At 39.6% G+C, this 24,199-nt stretch overlaps 1 protein-coding gene across 1 annotated transcript in view; it reads right to left on the bottom strand.

Annotated features, from left to right (window-relative positions):
- furinb (furin (paired basic amino acid cleaving enzyme) b) overlaps positions 1-24,199 on the bottom strand; it is a 76,772-nt gene that overhangs the window by 51,557 nt on the left and 1,016 nt on the right. The window contains exon 2 of the mRNA XM_028407687.1: positions 17,179-17,458. Coding sequence (XP_028263488.1) covers positions 17,179-17,355 — 177 coding nt within the window. The 5' untranslated portion in view covers positions 17,356-17,458. The remainder of the gene's footprint in view (positions 1-17,178; positions 17,459-24,199) is intronic.

The following is a 24,199-nucleotide window of genomic DNA, read 5'->3' on the forward strand; positions in this document are numbered from 1 at the left end:
TTGTGGATTTTATCCTGGTCACTTTTTCCCTCCTAAGGTATAGTGATCTGATTTGTTGGCTTGTTTGTGTCCCTTCAGAATTTTGCAGCCCAATGCAGCAGGTCAAATAGTGCAGTAGGTTAGCTGTGTCACTGCTAATCCAGCATGCTGCAACTTAAGTGTCAAGTGTGTGAGCTGTCTGCTGCCTGTCTTCTCAGGGTCAATAACACCCCTCTATCCTTAGGTTCTTTTTGTAATTTTAATAGACAGGGAACACACAGTGTCAATGCTACATGTCGTCTGTCTGTTATACTCTATAAGTATACTGTATAAATTATTCCAAAAGGCATTTTTATTCTGGTTATGGCAATAATCCCAGCAGCACAGCATGAAGACTGATTCTTCAATAAATAAATGCGGTCAGAAAACAGCATGTTTGGCATTATTTGATAATTCTATTTTACAACATTGGTTACTTTGAACTGCAAATGTGTAGACTTGTTATTCTAAGTAAATGCCACTGCAAATAAATAATCATGGCTTGAATTTGAATAAGTCTAGAAATCAACAGAAAGAGACTCACCACTGATCTTATCTAACTACATTTACACCTGACCATCCACCATGACCATGACCATGACCATACATTGCTGTGACTTTACATCCCACTGCACTCATTTTATATTGGATTAAAAGAGCTGATTATTCTGTTATACATTTTAACTGTTGACTGGCTGACTGTGTACGATAGTGGACTCCTAATCTCTCTATGCTACTTCATCTTTCTGTGTTTGATCTTCTGCAGATCTTTAAGGCAAGTGTGATGGTGGTAATAATAAATAGTGAGTAGGTGTATAGTGTATCAGATTAGAAACTTTTTACTGTTTATTTTTTGTGATTTAGCGAATAAATGCAGCTACTGTATAATATACATTTTATCATCAGACGTCTCTGCATGGTTATTTATGTGCTGCTGATACAGAATAAATACAAAACTGTACAAGAGACTATGTGACCATCTCCAGCTGTACCTGTACTTCTTGTCTTTAAGCCAAATGTGGAGGGATGCCAATCTACTGTTATAACACCTTGTCCAGACAGTTTAATGTTTGAGACTTCGAACAGAACCAAGTGAAGTTTGCCTGAAGCATTTCAATGGATTTCACCTGACAACCACTATATGTTTTATATACTAGATACATATAAACTAGTTACGTATAAACTAGATGAAGGAAAAAGGGTTCTATTGAAAACATCTCAAGGTATCCTGACATAAGGTCAATTGCCAGGCACTCAGGCCAGAAAAATACTGTACTATAAAAATGATAACAAACATTTCAAAGATACAGATATATGTACTGTACTTATATACCACCAAATGTACTTTAAAAATGAGGATACTTCACAGTGTTCTGATGACAATAAACAAAGGTCTCATGCAGTCTGCAGCACTCTGTTTCTTTCCAAGGCAGCTTACAGTGGCCATGGACCAAGAAAAGCAAGCAGACCGCAAGACCGGAGGGGGTGCGTGGATCTTTGAACCAAGCCTCGTTCAAATTCATGGAACATTACTGCCCTTCCTTGAACCACAAAAGTACAGACACTTGAAGACATCAAAACGTTGTGTCTTCAGACTTTGAGAATTGGGGTCTCATCGTGTTGAGAATGGAAACTTGAGCTTTGCATATCTTCATGACAGCCTGCATGAAAACATCTGTGAGGAAGCCGACTTTGTGTCCAAATCTGATGGGACAGCGGAGCACTTTAAAGCACCAAGTTATTATTAGTCACAGCACAAATACATCAAAAACAAAAAGCAAGACACATACAAAATCACCCATGTAAACAAACAAATCATTCCTAATCAATTTAGACTGTAAGTCACTTAACACATCTCGCAATACACATGAACGATCAAAAATAACAAGCACTGCTGCGCGTATACAGAGTTTTACAAATATGTAACGTCAAGGACTGTTAAAACAAAATATAAGCACATGCTTATATTGTGATACAGACATTCAACAGTACATTGTATTTCCATTTAGAGCTGTGCTAATCCATGCACAAAGCTATTCAACATACACCAACACCAGAACTGACAGGGTGAAAGACGTTTAAATGTTTAATCAGCCCATTTAATAATTTCTGTGTTTCTATTTACTGTCAGCAAGACATAAACACGGGGTGTGCCAGTATTGATGATGATCAATGTGACCAACCATAAATTTCACCATTAAAGAGGGAGACTTCTCACATGGCATTGCACTGCTTTGGGTTGGCTTTGTTAAAGCGCTACCATAAGCACTACCACGCAAAGGGCATGACATTTATAGCCGTCGCCTCTCAACATAACAGGGTATGATCAGCAGAAGCACAGTTTTACACACTAAATAGCTTTAATTAATCACAACCTATCAAAACCATTGTGGAATATCATTTAGCATACTGTCAAAGATAATCAGAAATTTGAATTCAGACACCCACACAGAGCTCTTTTTTTCTTATTTATAATTACTGTTATTATTATCATTATCATTGTTCTTTTCGGAAAGGTCACACCTACCACAGAGCACTTCTTAATAAAAGAAAACAAATCGCAATAACATTTTGAGACAAAAGCCATTTTTTAACTAATTAGTTATTTAATTTATGGCAAATTATTTTGGTTACGGGCTTAAAATCAGATTCGTTTTTCATATTTATTTTTAATAAAAACATCTGGAGTCTAAAATTGTAAATGAATTACGAGCGTATTAGCCGATATTGAATCAGAATGGTTCCCATCTCTTGCAATAAAAAGAAAACTTCATGCCTGGCTTTTTTTTTCCCCCTTTATGATTTAAGAGTTTTAGCATTTCACATTACTGCAGGGTATATAAATCTAATGCAGCTGAAATACAAGGATTAAACTACCACTCACATTTGCTGCGTGGGGTGCATGCATTTGTGGTGATACTGAAAACATGAGAGAACAGAGCACTTACTATAAAGGACTCCTGTGCAGGGTCCCATGATAGCCTTCATAACAATGATAAATGGCAAAAGCATACTGCTAAGCTACATCATATGAATAAAGCATTTAGGGCTTTTTCTCCAATACACTTAGAACGGGAGCATACAGGGATGGATTTCAGCAGAACAGAACATGGGGAGTGACATGTACGAATCCTTGTTTTTATTCCTCGTTTTGTTTTTCAATTTTGTTTCACACATCTATTACAGATCCAGAGACAGAGGGCTGGATGATCGAGACAGCCTGGTGTGCCGCACTGTTTGTTCTTTTGTAAAACAAGACAACAACAGTGGAGCCGGAAGCAGACTGCCATTAGCTTCTTAATGAAAAACTGATGAAAAAAATATTTACTTTTTTGACAGACTCTATGATGTATTCACTGAATTATAGCTTAAAAGAAATATTCTCAGTTGTGTAGGATTATGTCTCAACACAAAGTTACTGCACCATTTAGAAGTGTGAACACATCAAAGATGTTGAGGCTTGATGTGACAAAAGTGTCTGTTTCATATAAAAAAAGTGGATGCAACAGAAAACATAGATGCATGAATGCGTGGTCTCACAAGTGGAGCTGTTTCAATGCCAAAAAGGTGTTGTCTGGAAAATTAAACATTTTGTAGGACAACATAGTCAGTTCTACTGTATAACATCTGAGATACAGTATGTACCCTGCAGCCTCCATTGCAGTACAAATGCAGCACAGATGGAGGTTAGATGATGTTGGGACTGGGGGGTAGGGACTTAGAACAATAGCTACACAGATAGTAGACATAAATAATGCAGTCATCTTTCCCATTATAGAGTAATGTAGACTAGAAATGTATAATGCTTCCTACACAACCAGTTAATGAGGAGGCATTTAAGCAGTGGGTGCATCTCTCCTCAGCACAGCCCATTAGTGTATATAAATAAACTTGCTTGTCCAGTCCTTCGGGATAAAACCATAAATCAAATGTGTGGAAAATGTCTTTTATCAGAGCGGAGAGACACAGTCTAAAGCAAATGTTTTAGCTGGCACAGACTTTTGTGCTGCCAAGAACGTAGGATTGTCTGAAGATTCTGCTTTCAACAAAGTGGCCCTGTAGAGGCCATTTTTCACAGTTCCACTTTAAATTACTGTATATCTGAGACAAACTCTTTATCAAGAGCTAAGAGCACGGTTGTAGTTCCATTTGAATGAGAAACCCCTGATACGTTCTGGGTCAGCTGCTCCATTCTTTCATGTCACTTTTGTTTTGGAGAATACAATTTGAAGAACCCCTGCATCGTTTAAATTTTAGAGAGAACATCTGATGCGGTTCGTCTTTGCCCACAAAGGAATCTTCAGGAGACAGAAAATGAAGTGAACACTGTGAAAGTACTCTGTATTCATCGTCTACTGTGAATAGTATTCTTTCCACATGGCAGGCCCTCTGTCTACATTATTCAGTCCGAGAATGATCTGGCTGTATTCTAACTACTACACACAAGTCCCATCCCTGGGTGTGGAGCTGCATGATGGCACTTACACACCCATCCACCCATACGGAAGAATTTCCTAATGACTCCACATGGATCATTAGCCCCTAATTACACAAATGTTTGAATTTGAAATCCATACATTCTTTTAAAAATACACACACACACACACACTGTAAACAGTTATTGATGATGAAACTAATCCACCTGCTTTGTGTAAAGTCAGAGAAGATGTTACCTGATTTCTAATAGTGCCTGAGTCAGGGAGGCTCAGCAGCCTTGTTATTTCACCATCACTCTTCGTCTTGTCTCTGCTAAATCGCATCAGCTTGCAATTGACCAAGTGTCACGCTTCAGAGGGGAGCCTGATATCTCCGGCCTCACAGACCTTTTACTTCTGCATTCTGCTTCCCTCCAAAGGTCACACTTTTACTTTTACAGCAGCACAAAAAAACACAATGCTCTGCACAAGTTTTTTTTTGTCCCTTGGCCTCATATCAACCTTTCTTTAGGATTAGGGGCAAAAGAGAGAACAGTAGAAGTCTGAGGCCTGCGATTGGTGTTTCTCCATTGCAGAAACTCAAAGCAGGGATGAGGTGGAGGAATGGCCCTGTCAACCCTTTGTTTGTTTCCATTATGGTACAGACTGCACAATTGCAATCTCTCTGAGCCAACAAAGCCTGCACCTACTTGTCTTTTTATACTGATTTTCCCTTTCTGTGTCCTCTTTTCTTTGTTCTGCCATTTTTCATTATGCTTCAGCTAGGTTGCAATTTCTTGCTTCTTTGACTTAACTTCAGAGGTTAACCAGATGAAATGTTAGGTTTAATCAATTAAGGGCCACAATGACTTCCTTGATTTTTTTCTCATCCTCTGCAGGACATCTTTCAGATGGAACCTAAGCACCAGTCTTCAGATTCACTCATGCACCATCTCTTTGCCTATTTTCAGTGTCTGGAGCGACCACATGAAGCATTAAAACTTCTCTGCAGAAAAACGATGAATGATGGTGGATCTTTTTTATGCATAAAGCCTCACTGGTAAAACTGTGAACCACCCCAAAAACACCCATGACTTCCTGCAGTGGAAAAACACCACTTAACAACTCATTAAACTGTGTTTTGCTTATTACCAGTAGCTAAATGAATGGTTTTTGCACAGGAGCACAGCAGTGACGTTCAAATGTGTTCATTAGAAAAATAATATTCCATGTCAGTCAATGATTTATTTATTTATTTTTTTGCTTTTCTCTGATTTAAGCAGAAAAGTCCTTGACAGATGTTTTACATCACAGGCATCAAAAGTGTGGAAATCCATAACTGAAATGGTCCATGACATGTAAACCCACTTTTCTTCTTTGCTCTGCGTGTTACATGAATCATTTGCCACTTTTGATGCATTAGCTTGATGTGAATGTATGATAAGGGTTTCCAAGGCAAAATGTGCGCACATTATTTATAAGTATACATAGTATTCCCAGTAAGTTTCTGAAACGTTTCTGAACGTGTGCATGATGCATATATTCAGTTGTAATATATTACCGCTCCTGGCGGAGTTTGAATCGATATCTCCTCAAATTAAAAGGAAACTTGAATTGCTCTGAATGCAGAGCAGACTTTAAATCATGGATCCCTGCTCAAATTCTGTCTCTGACGCTCTTTTATCAAAATCAACTCTGTGTCTAGCTAGCAGTTACATTTCATAGGGTCTTAAAATATTCAGTTTCTGTATGTTAAATATCACAATATCACAGGAAAGTATTATTCTGGCATCAAATTCTATAATATCAAATAAGAGATAGCATTGTATGCTATTACAGTGATATGACGCATTTCCATGGCAGATGGCTGAATCTGGGCGTATATAACTTCCTAATAACTTGTCTTCAGTCACAGTCAAATTACTTATTGTTTGTACACTTGTAGGGCTCAGATTGCACTGTCTTGGCTATGTCATATTGTAGCGCAGAAGGGATAAAATGAGGTGTTCTCACCGCAGAATGTAATACTGGCTGAGCACTAATCTGATCTCTTGCTTGCATCTTTGGGTAACAATTTCCCCCCTCAGCCTCGACTGTACTGCTTTAGTTCTAATTCTTATTTTCATTTAAACCCTGCTTGGTACCCACACATATTGCATTTGTAATAACATTTTTTCAAAGCTTGCACCTGTGAAAAATGAAGGGGGTGGGAGTGTAATCTGATGTTAACAGTAGAGAGAAAAAAAAATAACATGGTTTGAGTCGTGACTCCCCGGAATGGTAGCGGTGAAGGTATGGGTTAAATAGGGAGATACATTATAGTAGATGATTGAGCTCCAATGCTTCTTGTTTGGTGGTATTGCTTGAACAGTGTTGCTGTTAGCATGCAGAGTTTTTGGAGGTTATGTGGGGAGCCCGAGGCTGTCTCCAGGCCTGCGCATTTTAACCTGCAGGAAGGATAAGGAATGAGCTCAGGAGCTCTACACTAAAAGTGCAAAGAAAGAGGAGGTATCACATTAAAGACTGCTCAGTAAGTGTGTGGATTATCGGCTTGACAGCAATTTAATTTAATTACTACTTAAGCTGGCAATTCACTTCAAGAATCATTGTTATTTGTCTGATATGATTTCAATTTTGAGACTAATCATGAACTAAAACAGCATTTTATATACTGACTAATAACAGACATTAATAGTTGCACACAGAGGTGTGCTCGCACAATTTCTACTTTGAGTAATATTGAGTAATATTATTATTAGTGTTAAACGGCAGCTGTAGCATTGACATTAGTCATAACATTTACTAACAGTGACAGCTATAGTAGTGACAGTAATGGCAATAACAATGACAGTGCCAGCTTCAGCTGTTCAATCCCAGCAAATGAGTGTGTTTTCATTTCAATTTGATCATTGCATCTCAGAATGAGTTACATTGATTGTTGCAGAAACCAGACAAATTTGATTATTTATTTTGGCAGGTGAATGTATCGATTTGTTATAATTTAAAAATGGATGCATTGCTCCAATGAAAGAATCTTTTCACTTTCTTGAGAGCCACTCAGAAGTAGTGCTTCTAGCATCCCATATTCATATAGTAAGTGCCTGAAGACAGCTTGATGTGATGGAGTTTTCCAACCCAAATCACTGCGGCTACATCTACCTGACATGCAGAGTGGTTTTAAACAGTTGGTGCTCCGACTGACTGTTGTAGAAATGATTCTGAAACACACACCTGTACGGGGCAACATGGCAGTTATGCTTGTTCTGAAGACAAAAGTGCCAAGGATTTGCTTGAATAAATGTCACACACCAACACATTCATTTAAAAAGTGAGCTCTGTCTATTGTTAACTAGTGTCATCCCTTGACTTTTTACTGCATTAAAGACCATTAATTGTGTTGTGCTATTCAAAGCCCTATTCAAAGATTCTACTGTATATTATGACAACTAAGCAAAAAGAATGATGATGATGATGTCTATCATAAGTTTATTATTTATGATAGACAATCACACTGCCTCTCACGAGGACTGCCCCCTAAAAGGAAGACCGAGCGCTGGCTCTGCAGCAGAGGATAAGATCATTAAAGTGAGCAGCCTTTGAAATCATCAATACACACCTCACATTGGTGCCTACTTCAATGCTTCCAAGAGTTCAAGTCTCTTTCTCACACACACACATCCCAACATCAAGTGTTCAGAAGCGAGTGCACAAATCCTTCATGACCAAACTCTGCACAGAATCTCCCACTGATGGAGACTAATAAAAAGAAATGTTTGGGTATAAATCAAAGAACAGACAATAATACCAGTGAACATCTAACGAGAGAAAATGTGGATTTTTTTTAATTCCATCCATTGTGCCTGTGAGATGTGCTGCAGACTAGGGGGATGCATGTGTGGGTTCCCGCCATGAAGCACAAAGGAGGCGGTGTGATGGTGGTGGGGGCGGGCAACATTCTGCAGTGACAAAAACACCTCTGGGCTATTTAACCAAGAAAAAGAGTGATGGAGAGCTGCATCAGATGCACTGACCTGCATGTACTTTGTGATGATTTGGCCCGCTAAGTGAAGGAAAAGCAGCTAACAAGGAGGTACTCCATGTAGGACTGTTAGAAAAGCACTGCAAGTGATAACCTCATGACGATGGTTGAAAGAATGCCAAGAAATTGTCCTTGTGTTGCCTTTTCTGTTATATAATGAAAATAAATCTAATAAAACAAATGTAATAATGATGAAATGGTCAGGTTAGGATTGTACCACAGAAATGTTGATTTGATAGGGACTTTCCACCCAAATATTTAAATATATATATATATTTTGCTTGAGTGAGGTGACACAGGGAAAGATACTCTTTATTGTCATATCTGACAGATAGAGCTCTACAGTAGCTTCCATGCAGGATCCTTACACATGACTTGTAAGAACATTTTATTTGTGGTGACACCTGCTCATGGGCTAGAATTAAATTCAGCTGCTAGAACTTCAGCCTTCAACCTGTCTGTTGGTTATGAAAAAAATCATGCCACAGTGTGATAGCAGAGAAAGCTAAGAAGTGGCTGCTGTACTCTTATTTAATTCTGAGATGTTTTTTACTCTTCTGCTTTCCCCAAGGGTCAGTAACTACGACTACAATTTACAAATAAACACATACAAGCTAAGAACAAACATGGATATCTGGGCTTAAGATGAAACGTTCATGGGGTCATGATTGACCTAAAGTGTGTCATTCAAATTGCACTATGCTGTAAAAGTCAACATATATCTACAAGGGAGGCAAAAAACGTGGTGGCCATAATACGCCATTGTATTTTTCCTCCCGAAGAGCAGAAGTGAATGCCTTACAAAAGAAACGTTCCATCTTCAATTCACCCAAAGCCATCCTGAGTCAATAATGGCTAGATTATGAATGTGAGTCGTTTTAAAAAAAGCTCTCCCTGAAGAAAAGGGACTTAAATGAAGGTAGACAATGCACACGCATGGCTGGCTCCATATCTCAGAGGAACAGAAAGCAGTCTGATAGACTTAATTCTTTTTCGCAAACTTGATCTATACTGTCTGGTCTTTGAGTCACCCTGCAACCCTTCCCACTAAAATAGCCCTCCTCCAAAGCACAAATCTTTTGTCGTCCACAACCTTACTGCTAACTTGTTACAGATGCACTGTTAGTAGCAGAGGTAGCTACAGCTTAATCCGTCAAAGATGCCTGGGTTTTTGGACCCTTTTGAATGATGATTTCTGTGCAAACCACAAACTCGTTTCTAGGAGACATTTTTGGAAACAGCTCAGAGGTCTGTGGCTGCAGGCTCTATATAATGAAGTGGTGCATTTAAATGAGAGACAGCTTGGGGACAAGGAGGTACACTTCACTCAGATCTGTAAACACTGAAATAAAGTAGAAGCTAGAGGATTAGAAAAGGGAAAAGAGGGAAATGCAAGAGTGACACAGAAGAGGAAAGAAAGAGGTGTGAATGACTGGAGACCAGACCTGCAGACAACCTGCAAATATTGGAAGAGTAAGAGATTAGGGGGTGTGAAATATAAAATGCCAAAAAGTCACAATGAGAAAGTATTTTTTGTGAAGTATTTCCCCAAATGTGATAAGACGTATTTAAGAGTATTTACCAACTATTTTTTTTTATATTAAAGAAAGGCCACCATAGAACAGGCCTATACCTTGTTCTTCTATTAAACTAAACAGCCTTATGTTATTTGTCTTACTTGCATGGCGGCATGTCATTTCTTATTCTACATGGTCGCTACAATTCACCTTGGCAAGCCAGAAGTGACAGAAATGTTCCACTTTCCAACATGTCTTTCTGGAAAAAAAATCCCCACTTTTTATCTCTTGTCCTTTCAACCTCTAAATGTGCTAAATACGCATAAAATATGATGCTATTAATTAGTCACTGTGGTGTTTTTTTTAACACCAATTTGTCCTGCACAAAGTGGCACAAAGCGGCAAAAAGCCCCCAACCCTAACCTCCCCATTGCATTAGGGGGTTTACTACTGTCAGATGTAAGAAAAAACATAGCAGTGTACTGCCAACAAAATAGCCACAAAAAATAATACTGTATGCTGGCAATTTTCGCCATGGCAACCTAATGCCAGAACAGGCTGCTGGTGTGCCAGTTCGCAGACATTCACAAGGGCTTTAAAATACGGCTGTAAGTCAGTGAGCGAGAGCAGAAGGTTGCATCAAACTCTCAGATAGCTAAAACCGTAAAAATAAAGGTCCTAAAAAAAATATGCACAATTCAATCACTTCTGAGGAAATTATGCTGACTACTGACTGACCCTAGACCTATCTAAAAACACTACATGCCAAATCCTTGGCCTAAACATTAAACCAAGATCTCACCCTAATTTTTATTATTTATTCTTTTGGGAGTTATTATTTTTATGCAGAAATGGAAATAGTGTCCCAACAATATAACTGTGAACAGATTTATGCCCTTTCAACCTGATTAAGCATACACAGCACGAAAACAGCAAAAGAAGCAAGGATATGCAAAAACAAAGCAGGAAGAAAGCAAGCTGGATAACAGTTAATGTGCTTGTTATAATATGAATACAATGTAAATGCATTGTTATTTGTTGAACCTGTTTTACTCTGGACAAAAATCCACCAATATCTGACAAAAAATGTGAAAGTGTGGGTACCGTGGGGAAAGCGTAGTTGTGGGTGGACATGTTCTTTGAAATAGGCTGACACTAACACAGGTGTTTATTACAGCTAACCTTTCATTTGAAGAAAGAAGCTGGTGGAATGCTCACACATTTGCACCTGACTGTGAAAATGTACATCCTCATGTCACAGTTCTAAAATAATTAAAACGATAAAGATAATACATAAGGAAAAGGACTTTTTCCACTATTGATTAACCAAGAAGAACCAAGGCTCTGCACATAGACTGCTTTTCAAGAACACTAACTAAAGATCCAAAGGTTCAAGCTTACTGTTGTTTAATTAAGTCACTCAGGGTTATGTCTGAAGTAGCATTTATCATCCTGGCAAAATAGGTTGAATATTAGAGTAGAAAAACAGCAGAATGAGGACTGTCCTAAACTGGCTTGAATAAAACAAAATGTATTAGAACCCAGAACAATGACAAAGTGTGGAAATAAGCAACATTAGCAATGCAAATGGTTCGTCAATGTATGTATATGACAAGTGAAGGTATAAACACAGAAAAATGGCTGATGCCAGGTGGACGGGAGAGAGGACCAGAGAGAACACATATGGCAGCTTTTATTGCCTGGAAGGCCCAAGCGAGCTACATTAGCTGAAAAGCGTTCATGTCAGCCACCTGCCCTCTGAGGTAGGCTAGGATTGAATCCAAGACTGTGGGGGGGCGTCAACAAGGACACTGCTGCACGCATGCCATCTACTCAAAAAGTGAAGTGTACTTACACACAAGAGAATAATCTCAAGTTTGGATTTATGAGGTTTACAAATTATAAATCAGAGGAAAAAAGAGCAGGCGGGAAATGGGGACAGACAGAAAAACAACAAGGGAAGAACAAATAAGATGTTTGTGTCTGAAAATGTGCGATCTGGGCCTCTTCAGAAATTTTTTAGGTTTTTGGAAGCTCATTTCATGCAGTTTAATGATCCTAGGGAGGAAATGGAGCTGCAAGAGTAGAAATAAATTAGGGCAAAGTCTGTCAATCAGTATGCATGAATATTAACACGGTGAGTTAATAATTATGAAGAGAGTGTATTAGTCAGGAAGCTGAAAATGTAAACAACCGAAGAGCACACTGCATAATCCATATTTCTCATCTCCACTTAGGCAAAGACCAACCAGTCAAATATATTATTTAAAAACTGTAGTAAAACTAGGTTATACAATTCTTCAAATTATAGTTTTATTATAACAAGTGGCATCAAACTAAGCCTCCAACACAGATTACTGCTAATCTTGAAGCTCATGTCTTCCACTGTAATTCCGTTGATTTTCCATCATCATGTCCATAAGGCTAAAATAATATCAAGTATTTCAATGTCAAACATTTGTTTGAACTTAAACAACATCAACATGTCTTGTTTTTCATGCATAAAAATTGTTAACAAGTTTGGCAACATGCAGTGCACTGGGAGTACCTGAACTAGTGGCTGAGGAAGCTGCAGTTGGAATGGTGAACACCGCAATATGAACTGTTAAACAGTACACATCATGCAATGGTTTATTGTTTACTAAATGCCTTGCACTCTACTGCAGCTGAACTGAAGCTTCCTCCTTAGCTAGCATTAGCTCAGGAGATCATCTGGTCAAATGCTACTGCCATTTATGCTGCAATTTGTTATGCAATTTATAGCGCACAGTTTGCCTTGTTTGTTTTGTCACATGCTGTGCCTATTGAATATAAAACAGCCCATCATACAACGTGTGAAAATGTTACTGAAAGGAACACAAGGCAAAAAAGTCAAACAAAAATCGACTTGAGACTGCCTGATGGAGAAAAACAGTTTGAATTTCTGCTGAGAGATCATCTTACGTTCTCCTAAAAATCTCTTGATACCATTATAGAACATTAGCATCTCTCCAGACTTTATCTATTGAGATTCATTAGTGCCAACGGCAAGACTTCACAGCTTTTACTCAGAGAGGCACTCCCTATTTTCCCTTTAAAGTCCTGTGGGAAACAGAAGACAGCAAACACTGCAGGTGCAGGAGTTGCCTGTCTATATGCTGCAGCACAGTGCAGTATGGGTTTATGAGTGAGACAGTTAAACTGTAAGAATATGAACATCTCAGAAAAGGTATGCACTGGAAAGAAAAAAAAAGCCTAGGGAACACACAGAGATGGAGACCCACTTTAAATGTGCTTTTTATGAAACTATTACCTTAAAATAAGGAAAAATATCAGCTAGACAAACACATGATGTACTGCTACACACACACACTCTCCCATTTGCACTGATATAACCAGTCGATCTGACAAATCTCATTTAATAAACTATATTCAAATAGAAAATAAACAACCACTTTTCACCCCAAGAACAACACCCTTATACTGTATGTCTAAAAGCATTTTTGTGTGCTGTTGTGTTGTGCTTGTCTCCCACAGCCACTAGATAAGTAGATGAGAGAGAGACAAGGATACATTTTGATGAATTTTATTTGATTATAATTCATGTCAATACAGCTCACTGTATCAAATCAAGGAAGAGAGAGATTTGGCTAGTAGGTTTGTGCGTCACAGTTGGCAGGGTCTCATGTGCAGAGTAATGGACAGTGGACTCAGATAGCAATTTTAACAAATACCGAGTGTAGTGTATGCTTGGAAAATTGTATTTTGAGAGAATATTATAGCACCATCAGCTGGCACAACATAACTGCTATCAAACATTTACTCGCTACCTGGAAATAGCCTGTTAACCATGCAACAAAAAAGGGAACTGGAGTGTTTTCCTGCTGTTTTTGAAGACGGCCACAACAAATGGAGCACATAGTGGGCGGCTGGGTAACAAAACCTTGATTTCAGATTACACTATAGCCACGTGTTTTGAGTGAGCTAATGCTAATAATAGACAAACAGCAGGGGACTGGAGATGGTGTGATGTAGAAAGAGAGACAGAAAGAAAGACAAAGAGCTTGGCATTAAAAGTCTACTCCAGGGTGATTCAGTCTGTCAACGCCCACAGAGCCTGCCCATCCTCATAAAAACAATGATTCTGACTCCACTCACCAAGAACACAACATGACATTTAGCTCTAAACCCTGGTCTGGAACTCCCACGCACACACAAAGCGTTATTGAAAAAAAAAACCTTATTGGACATATTACAGATATAACAGGGTTCTGTGACAATGTGTAAAGCACCGGCACACACTAGGAAGTCTAAATGACATTTACACTTAATCCTTGGTATTCGGCACACATACACACACACACTGAAACCTACCAAGTAACTGTGTACATAAACGTACCGTGACAATGAGGCATTTGTAAGCACTGCAGTGAACAAACAATCAGTTAGGTGATGATCCTATAATCACATTTGTAATAAAAAAATCCATTGCCTCTGATTATACATCAGCCTCTTTGCTCTCTTCAAGTGCCCTGTAGAACAACCACTAAGGATGATGGGAAAATGACTAAGCCGTTTTTTCCCTCTAAGCCCCACAGCCCTACGAAGCCTCGTCTAAACCATAGCCTCGCATAACCCACACTGTACTGTTAAGGTGCAGATACTGAATATTGGCTGTCATTTTCTCATAGCACCCACCGACGAGAGACAAAAATAAAACTTATTTGGGTGTCTCTGTGTAACAATGGAGATCTACTCCCACAAAATCTAATTCCAGACAGAGTATAATACAAAATTTCACCCTTTCAGTCATGCAGCAATCACGCTTTCAGTCCATACACCCCACTACACTACTAGCTACCCTCCTCTTTTTTTGTTAGCGTCTCCCAAATGTGCTTACAGCAAGATATCACCGTGTGTCTCATTTCTATGCTTCTTATTTTCTTTGGAAAATGTTAATCGTCTCTTTTTGCAGTCTGTCCTCAAATTATTATCCACATGCCCGTGCGTGTGCTCTCTTAACTTGCAGGCATCTATATCCTCTACTGGAATATCACATCAAAACTGCTAGGGTGAGATATGCAGGTTGTTTAAGGGCACACTTGTGAAATGGTGGTTACAGTCTTCTTTTATTCTTTGGGCCTGAATGACTTAATGTCTCACACATTAAACTGACAACCTGCCATTTGATGTGGATTCATTCCAATGCTCTCTTCCTGCAACTTCTGTCTTTGACCCAATCACTAATTAACACAAGGTTAAAATAAAGCTAAACATCTACCCACTAATCTAGAGGTATAATAGGCAGTGCACAGACCCAAAGCGTCTTTGTGTTGTGGTAAAATGAAGAGAGATAAACAGAAGAAAGGAAGCAATTAAAGCTTTTTTGGGAGGGGTGGGGGTGGGGAGTATGAAATGAAGAAGAACTGCATCAGTTCAGAGGAGTGAGACTGTGTCTACTAGACGTATGAGCAGAATACTGAACCTGTCATTTCACACATTTCACTCATTGATTAACTCTCTATCAAGGCTCAGCAGGAAGCATAGATGCGTTTAAAGGATGCATACAAGTAAAACCAACAACAAATGTTTAGAACTTAGAGGTTAAATTCCAACTAGCAAAAAGAGGTCACTTTTTACACTGAAGGCTATATTGCTGAAGAAATGCACTGAAGTAGCCCTATCCATAGTGAAGAGAGACCAAGGCTACAGCTGCATTAGCCCTGCAAGACTGTGGCATAAAGGACATCATGCAGAAGCAGCAACTGATGGTACCTCTGCTCAAATTGCTCCCCAATGCCAACAGACACTGAATCACTCTGCTGCTGGGAACCTCAGTGTAGGCTGTTTTTGTTGGACACTGTTACTGACTCCAGGACACAGTGAAAGTTTTATTCCTCATTTACAGAGAGGTGAAGGCATTTTTCAAGAGTCCAAAGATCAAAGATATTGAACAAGCAGTTTGCACTATTTGCATGGCTTCCTGTTACCCTGATAAACTCAATATAACTAATGTTGCAATAATGACTGTGAGAGCCGTACAACTCAGAAAGCTCTTTCTGTCAATACACCAGAAGAATTTTTTGCCTCAATTCTCTGCAATTACCATCAACACTGAGTGGTAAAATCACATAAAAGTGTTATCTTTTCTGACTATTTTAAACATGAACGCCTATACAGATAAGCTAACGGAACTACATACTTAGACAGAACTTGTGTCACTTATATCTGCTCGATATTAGCTCACATGGATGTCATTAAGTATAATAAAGAGAATTGAATATGTCTAATCTTGTCCAGACTGTCGTAAACCCATGTGACAGCTTTTCACTGGAAAAACAGACATCTGGCTTCGAGCTCCCGACAAAACTTTATCTTCGACAAAATACAGAAACAGGGATAAGCCCGAATTAATTTCGCAAACCTCTCTTTCAGAAAATCCTCTTTATTTGAGGTGGGTAGAGGTGGATTGGTATGTGCAGAACCTCCTACGCATATTCCTTAGAAGTACTCCAGAGGGATGCTCACTGGCGTGTGCAGCACTCAGACAGCCCACCAAAGACACATGCAAATGAAGTTGCGTCTCAAGTACAGCAACAGGGGAAGAGGACCAAATAGCGACTCACTGTCAAGTGCTGAGCACAAATATGAAAAAAAACTTAGCCTTGGAAACATTTTCAAGGGACCTAATACACCTCTGAACTTCTACTTCTTCCTCCTCATCCTTCAGCTTCTCTGACAAATGTGTTTAACTCCTATATATAAATATTATGAAACAACAGCTCAATTAATTATAATAACTTAGCAACACTCAAACAGAAGCTGAAGTGCTAGCAATAACATTAAATTACCTACATCATAATCAAACGTAACAACCTTCTTCTAGCCCCTAAAATAACAGCCTTATTATTCCTGTCTATTTCTAACACCACTCTGTAAACACCACTGTCTGCCAGTGTGTTTGGAAGTCATGCATGCCCCACTTAAGCTAAGAGAAATGGAGGAGGCCACACTTCAGAAATTTGCCGCACAAACAGGACAGCCTGCAGGTGTCATGTCAGGCTCTCAGACGCTTAGCTTTGATGTAGAATCGTTTTGTAGCACTGATTTTTACCTATTGTATGTGCAAAAGCACCATGGATACAGTCGTACAGAGAGAGCCACACATATACAGTACTATGCAGTATAAGAGTAAATAGTAAGAACTTACTTTGCCGTGGTTGATGAAACCATGTTCCCTGGCGATGCGGCCAGCCTCCCCTGGTCCTCCATTGATCTGGACAGCCCAAGTGTTGGTATAGACCTCTGCAGCATCAATCGACTTCAATTCAGCTGTCAGCAGGACAAGGACTGTCCATAAGAGCAGCAGGGCCACCCTGGCATCCATTAAAAGGAGAACTCTTCACAGGGCCGTCTATCCGTCCGTCTGTCACTGCTTCCCAGGCAGAGTGGGGCTGCTCTACCTTACAGAAGCAAAGTAGAACAGTGGCCTAGAGATGAGAGGACAGAGCATACTATTAGCCAAAACATGGCCTTCTTAACTGGGTCATACTTGAGCCTAATTTACCTTCCATTCAGAAAACACACCAAAAACTGCAGCAAAAATAAACATCACAACCACAGACCTTATCATGCATCTGAGCTGTCCACTGTCAGACTGAGAGAAAAAAAACAATCTTAACAAATGTGCAATGCATAAATATAAGGCCAAAACAGAGAAAGGCTCTGCCAAAAAACGAAATTATTTTTCAATCCTTCTTCGTCTTTTTCAGACCTGAAATGGTAATGTATGATAATAATATACAGCAGGCATGTTGCTGCAATTCAGGAAAGGCGCCAAGCAAACCAATACACAGCTAATGGTGACGAGAAGCTTCTGAGGGACAGGATATTTACATTTTCACACAGACACAGCTATTAATTTTAGGATACTGCAAAATGCAAATTCACCCATGTACCTATTTGGTTTGAAAAGATGCTGTTGAACATGTATTAATTGAATAGTAAAATAACAAGCGTGACAAAAGGGACTATAATTTGATCAGTTCAAATGAAAAAGATTCTCACACTGAGACATTCTGCTGGCCTTTGATTTGTACCTCTTTGAGTCATTGGAAAGGAGCTTGTATTTCACACATAAAAAGGAAAGCTTTGAGGTATAAGCGAACTGACTCGGGCTGAAAATAAAGATAAGGTGTGGGTAACCGCTAAGTATATCAGCTCATCCTCAGAAATATGAAAAGGAGCAAGATGATGCAGGCCTAAATGCCTGTCCTTTCTCACCACTGATCCCACCAATGTAAAATCACAATACCATTCAGTAAGTCCATCCCTAACTACTACAAAAAAAAGATGTTAATGGAAATCAGACTTAATCTACACTGAAAAATATCAAAGCCAGTTGAAGCCCATTATGACTAATGCCGTTTCTCTGGGAGGACTAAATTAGGATGGTAATTTATCTTCCACCTGGTGACCTGTCTTAGGTTGAGTCACACAGAGAAAAAACAACATGTGTTTAATTGGCCACCATCAGGTACCTTTGAATATTGATCACCCACCGCACACAAAACAGCACCCATTCTCATCTATATATAGAAGATAAACAGCAGGTAAGTCGTCCCAAAAATCCTGGCGATCCTTTCTCTATCTCATCATTAAATCCTAGATTGACTCAATGATGTCAAGATTGCAGCTCCGGGGGAGGGGGGGCAGGCACACCATCTGTTGCAGGCCCCTCTGCTGCACAGAAAGATGGCAGTGTCTTATGGCAGTGTCATACCATACCTACATCATACTTAAAAAGGTCACAAGGCAGGTCTGTGTGCTTCCATATTATTTATCAGCCCTTGATGAACTGATCATCAGCAGGTATGCAGACCTCTATAAAAGCAGACATTTTGGCAGTTTGCTGCTCTGGAGCATTCAGGTGTGTGTTGACACGATGGCAAGAGGGAAAGACATAAACAATAGAACAGAATACATAATAGAAATACTCTATTCATCCCAAGCTGGTATTTTGCAAATGGTGTCAGATAAGAAACTGTTGCTGCACATCAATCTGGAAAGGGCTTATAAACCCATTTCCAAACTGTTTGGAGTTTTTAACGTTCCTCAGTGAGAAATATTATTGACAGGTGGAAAGCATTCAAGACAGTTGTCAATCTTCCCAGGAGTGGACGTCCCAGCAAATTCATCCCAAGGTCAGACCGTGCAAAACCCAGAGAAATACAAAGACAACCCCAGAGAGCTACATCTCAGAGACTACAGGCCTCACTGAGCATGTTCAATGTTAATGTCCTTGACAGCACAAGACTGAACAAGTACAGTCTGATTGAAAGGGGTACCTTCTGCCTAAAAAACACATAAAGGCACAGCTGATGTTTGCAAAACTACTTTCAAACAAAGCATTTCAGTATAAACACCTCATACCAGCTGTCAAGCACAGTGGTGGAGGGCTCATGATCTGGGCTTGTTCTGCAGCCACGGGACCTTGGCACCTTGCTGTGACTGAGTTGACCATGAACTCCTCTGTACACTGAGGCCATCTGTCCAAAGGTGAAATCTACACTAGAATAGTTGAAAAATAAAACAATCAAGGATTTGGAATGGCCTTGTCAAAGTCCAGAGCTCAACCTAATTGAAATGCTGTGGTGGGACCATAAGAGGTCTGTGCATATGTAAATGCCCAAAACCCTCAATGAACTGAAGCAATGTTGGACCAAAGTTCCTTCACAACAATGTAAAAGACTGATAGGATTAAAAAGGGGATACTAGCATTTAAACAAGACCTAAGGAGATGGAAAATAAGCATGAGACATTTCTTATCCTACAAATTTATAGTGTAAAACATCCTATTATTTTGATAGACTTGTGAAATATAGCTGAGGTTAGTTAGCCTTTTAAACTGAATAGCAGTTAAACAGGAAAATTTCCCCTCGTAAAGGTAGGGTAGGAGATTTTGAAAACTCAGTGAGAGTCAGCCAGATTTCGAAAGTAAACACACGCCCCTTTCTCTCGGAGCTCACCCCGAAGCCACGCCTCCAATCACATGGACGCGCATTACCTGAAGACGAGCTGCGGTCAGAGCAGGAAGAGAGTGACAACCTGCCAATACTCCATGCAGGGTCATCCCTGGCTGATATTTTTAGGGTTTTATAGCTTCCACAGATGATTCATATTCTTTGTTTTAATGTGAAACTGCCGAACTAATTGGTTGCTATCGTTTGTAAAGAGAAGTTACACTAATTTAACAAAAAGTGCATCAGAATGAAATCTCCTACCCTACCTTGAGGAAGTTTAGTAAGTAAATTAATATTAATCTATTGCCCATAATGACTATGAGTCTTATCGAACGTGTCCGTTATTTGAGGAGTACAAATACATCCAACAAACTTATACTGAAAGAGCAGTCTGCAGGTAGCTATTGTATTTTCATTAGGTTCTCTCTCTAATAGCATTGTCCAAAACTGGCAACTATTTCTAAGCCAGTCTCAAACAATTACTGCGTCTCTGAAGAGTTAGAGGCATACAAACTCTCCAAAGAGAAGAATCTCTGCAAACACATCTGTGACTTCATATATACATTTGGAAGTGGGTGTGATTTGAGTGCAGGCGGAGAGGTGGAGGAGACATGACCAGGGGCTGTCAGTCTTCCCATGGAGCAATTCTTCTGAGCTCATTAGATGCTATACTGCAGCGACAAAAACACGAGCAGGGGTCTGCTGTCACTAAGACGGCAGAGAAAGGGAGGAAGAGAGATAGAGATAGGAAGACAGAGAGGAGGGGAGTGAGGTAGGGGGTCCCCCTCCCCCTCATACGGCACTGTGGAATATAACGAGTGCATTAAAACACAACAGCTGAAACATCGTCTCTCAACACACAGCCTAAAGAGGAGTTAACAAGAGGCTACGTGCTCTTACAATATACATCAAAGACATAAAACTGAGATGAAACTTCAACCTTCAAACCACAGGAGAACTAAGACTTCAGAATCTACAAACTACAATGAAAATAGAAAATCAGTTGCATAAGGCCCTTTGAGATTATTACCACACTGGAGTAAATGAGCCCATGGAAACGCAGAGGTGGATAAGTGACCTGCAGTGCACTAAAAAAACCATGTTCTCTCAGAACAGCAGCGGCAACAACAGGTGGCTCTTATCAAAACATTTTGCACAGACATTCTGACAAGAAAATTCTTAATGAGCAATCGTCTCCTCTTCCTCAGCAACGACAGCTCAAGTGTCTTTCAGGAGCATACTTCAAACCCCACATATCCAGTGGAAGCGCTCAGTGACCATCAGAGCATGGTTTTGTGGTATAAACTCACCAAAAAAGGCTTCCTTTTCCTTTAAAACCTCCTTAAAATTCCACTAGACTGAGAGGAGGAGAAGCAGCATCCATGCATCAACACTGTAAATTAATCATTGTTAGGATAACCTCATTAAGCTCTTGGTAAGCAGTTTTTGTAAGCTGAAGACTTACAGATTTTATGAATCAGACCTCTGAATACTGATTCTCTCACAAAAAGGTCTAACAGTATTCTGTTGTGTAAATACAATTTTGGTGGATTTGCGCTGTGTCAATTTGTTGCTAATATGATGATGACAACTAATAATGGGTCCTCGTCTGTTTTGGGGAAAAAAAAAAGCTGGATTGAGTCCATCATGCCACTTTGTGATTTGTAACTGGTGCAAACACCCATACATATCACTCTGACTTATAGGAAATGACTCAGTGACTTTACTGTTTCTAAGGAGAAAAATCCATATGTTAATTTTTTTATTGCAAAATCGTTACTGGGTAAATTACTGCAGCACATTGCCAGTCTAGTTTGCTGACATACTGCTATAACAGTAGCTATTGGAGTAATAGAAAAAATCCCCATCATCATCATCCAAACAAAGCTGAAGTTTGTTTATATCAAGCTATGTATGATCTATTATAGATTTTTATTTATATATTTTTATATTTATTTTTGATTTATTTTAACATTTACATGCAAATAATTAAAAATAGTAATACTATACTTCAAAATAAGTGCACTACTCCTTTGCTTTATATATTTACAGTTTTTGGCATCTTAAACAAAGGGCTTAATGTTCAATTGTAAAATATCTGGCCCTGGGTAAGCATCTTTGTCACAGCTCTTTAATGATCAAATCTAACGAGTCTGTGCCAAACACATTACATAAAAAGACATCAACAGGTCGTTATTTCTTTTATAACTATTGTTAGACTAGATCCATTATTTGTGCCTGAGTGAAATGATCAATGAATGACTGGGCCATCATTTCCAATACTAATTAAAGCACTAGCAGTCTCACAATTGCAGCCGTATTATCAATATCATCACACAGATGTTGTTTGAGGCCAGAAAGTAGACATTTTTATTTTCCTATACCCATCTGAAAAACACTGTTTCTGCTTAGTGAACAGCAGCAGAAGGCTACTGTCACATGAAAACGGCCAACAGTGCAAATATGATGTATCTGAGTCTGAGTAGTGTGCATTCCCTTTAACTTCCCTTGCTTTAGTATAAATCTGGAGGGATGTGATAAACATAACATGCCAAAATAACATCTACTCCTTATGGGGAGGAACAGGCAATTCCCGATGGCAACGACAGGCACACAGAGCTGTGACAGACCATATGCAGATTTCTAGCTCTATTTCAGGCTGCCCACCAGCCAAATCAACACCCACCATGTGCTCTGGGCTGCCCTTTCACAGAATAACTAAGGCACACAATCCAAGCAGCAGTATTTGTGAAGTACCACTGACAGCCAAGTGTCCTCTCCTGAGAGGGGAAAATTGCTCCAAGTTAAGAGTGTGATTGGAAAACCAGAGGAACTGCACAGGCATGTTGTGCCCTGTCAGGACAGCGGTGCACAGCTGGAAGTGAGCTGTGTGTTGGTGATCATCTGAGTGTGCAATAAAAATGAGAAAAGACACGACTGTGTACCAAGCACACTTGATCCCTCCTAAGTCACACTGTCCTCATGTTATACAGAGATGGATAAAATGTTGTCAAGGGCTACAGCAATGTGTCCAAGAGAGAGCGAGAGAGTCAATTCTATAAATAATGTCCCACACAAAGATCCAACCTGATTTTAACAGCCATCCAAATCTTGGCATTACTCCTTGTGTCCCCTCATCCACAACACTGGCTGCCCTAGTTTATAGATGAGTTATACTGTTGACAAGTTTGTCTTCTTACTCCCTCCCTCACCACTGCATTCCTGTTTTATGCCTCCTGTGTAAAATGTGTGCTCCTTAGAGCTCGCAAAGAACCACCACTGCTGTTAAAGCCGTTAGTCGTGACGGAAAGTTGTTTTGGCAGAGTCTATGCAACTTCCTCTGAGTAAATAGACATCAAACAAACCCCTTTTACAAGCTTTGTAACAAGGCAAGATGCAAAGTTTTCATGATGAGATACCAAAGACTATTTTTACAGGGCAATCTGTGATATAATCTGACTAAGAAGATTTGTCTCAGCAGCTGGTGACCTTGACTTCCTCCCTTGTTGAGATCCCAGCAGAGTATTACACTGGAGGTAAAAAAAAAAAGAAAAGAATGGTGACAGCACGACAAGGACAAAGACAGAATATTTGCTCAAACTGAGCAGACAAACTGCTTTTCTTCAATACACACTGTCTGTGTGAGCAAGAACAGTGCGCAGCAAGATCTAAACAATTCCAGCTCTGCCCGAGAAGCAGCAGCACTAACAGGAATTTATTACAGCAATTCACACCTTACACAGATAAAAGTACTTGATGATGGCTTAAGCCTATTATGTCTTCAGGATGAATAAGTAAGAGAAAAATGTGTGCAACAGAGGGTGGAAAGCAGGTAATATATCTGAACTGAGCCAAAAGCAACACAAAACATAATAGTTTGAACAACATGTTATCTTACCAACAATAAACTTACCAGAGAAGAGGCAATTCAAAGCTTGCAATTGTCTCACTAAGTCATGTTTCCTTCAACAGAAAGGTCCATCTAATGCTGCAGTGAAAAACAGCCTGCTATCCAGACTGGGGAAGGATTCACCTGACTGGGAGCACTGGTGAGGGACGCAGGCAGCACTGGCAGATGCTGAAACGCTTTCCGCAAATATACTCCCATTGTTCCCACCCACTCTGCCACAGCTCCCCTCCCTGCGTTTAACTCGTGGATATTTAGAGAGGGGGGGAAAACTAACAGAACAATCAAGGCAGCTGTCATTC

The sequence above is a fragment of the Parambassis ranga genome, chromosome 6 (assembly GCF_900634625.1).
Source record: "Parambassis ranga chromosome 6, fParRan2.1, whole genome shotgun sequence".
NCBI classification, from domain to species: Eukaryota; Metazoa; Chordata; class Actinopteri; family Ambassidae; genus Parambassis; species Parambassis ranga.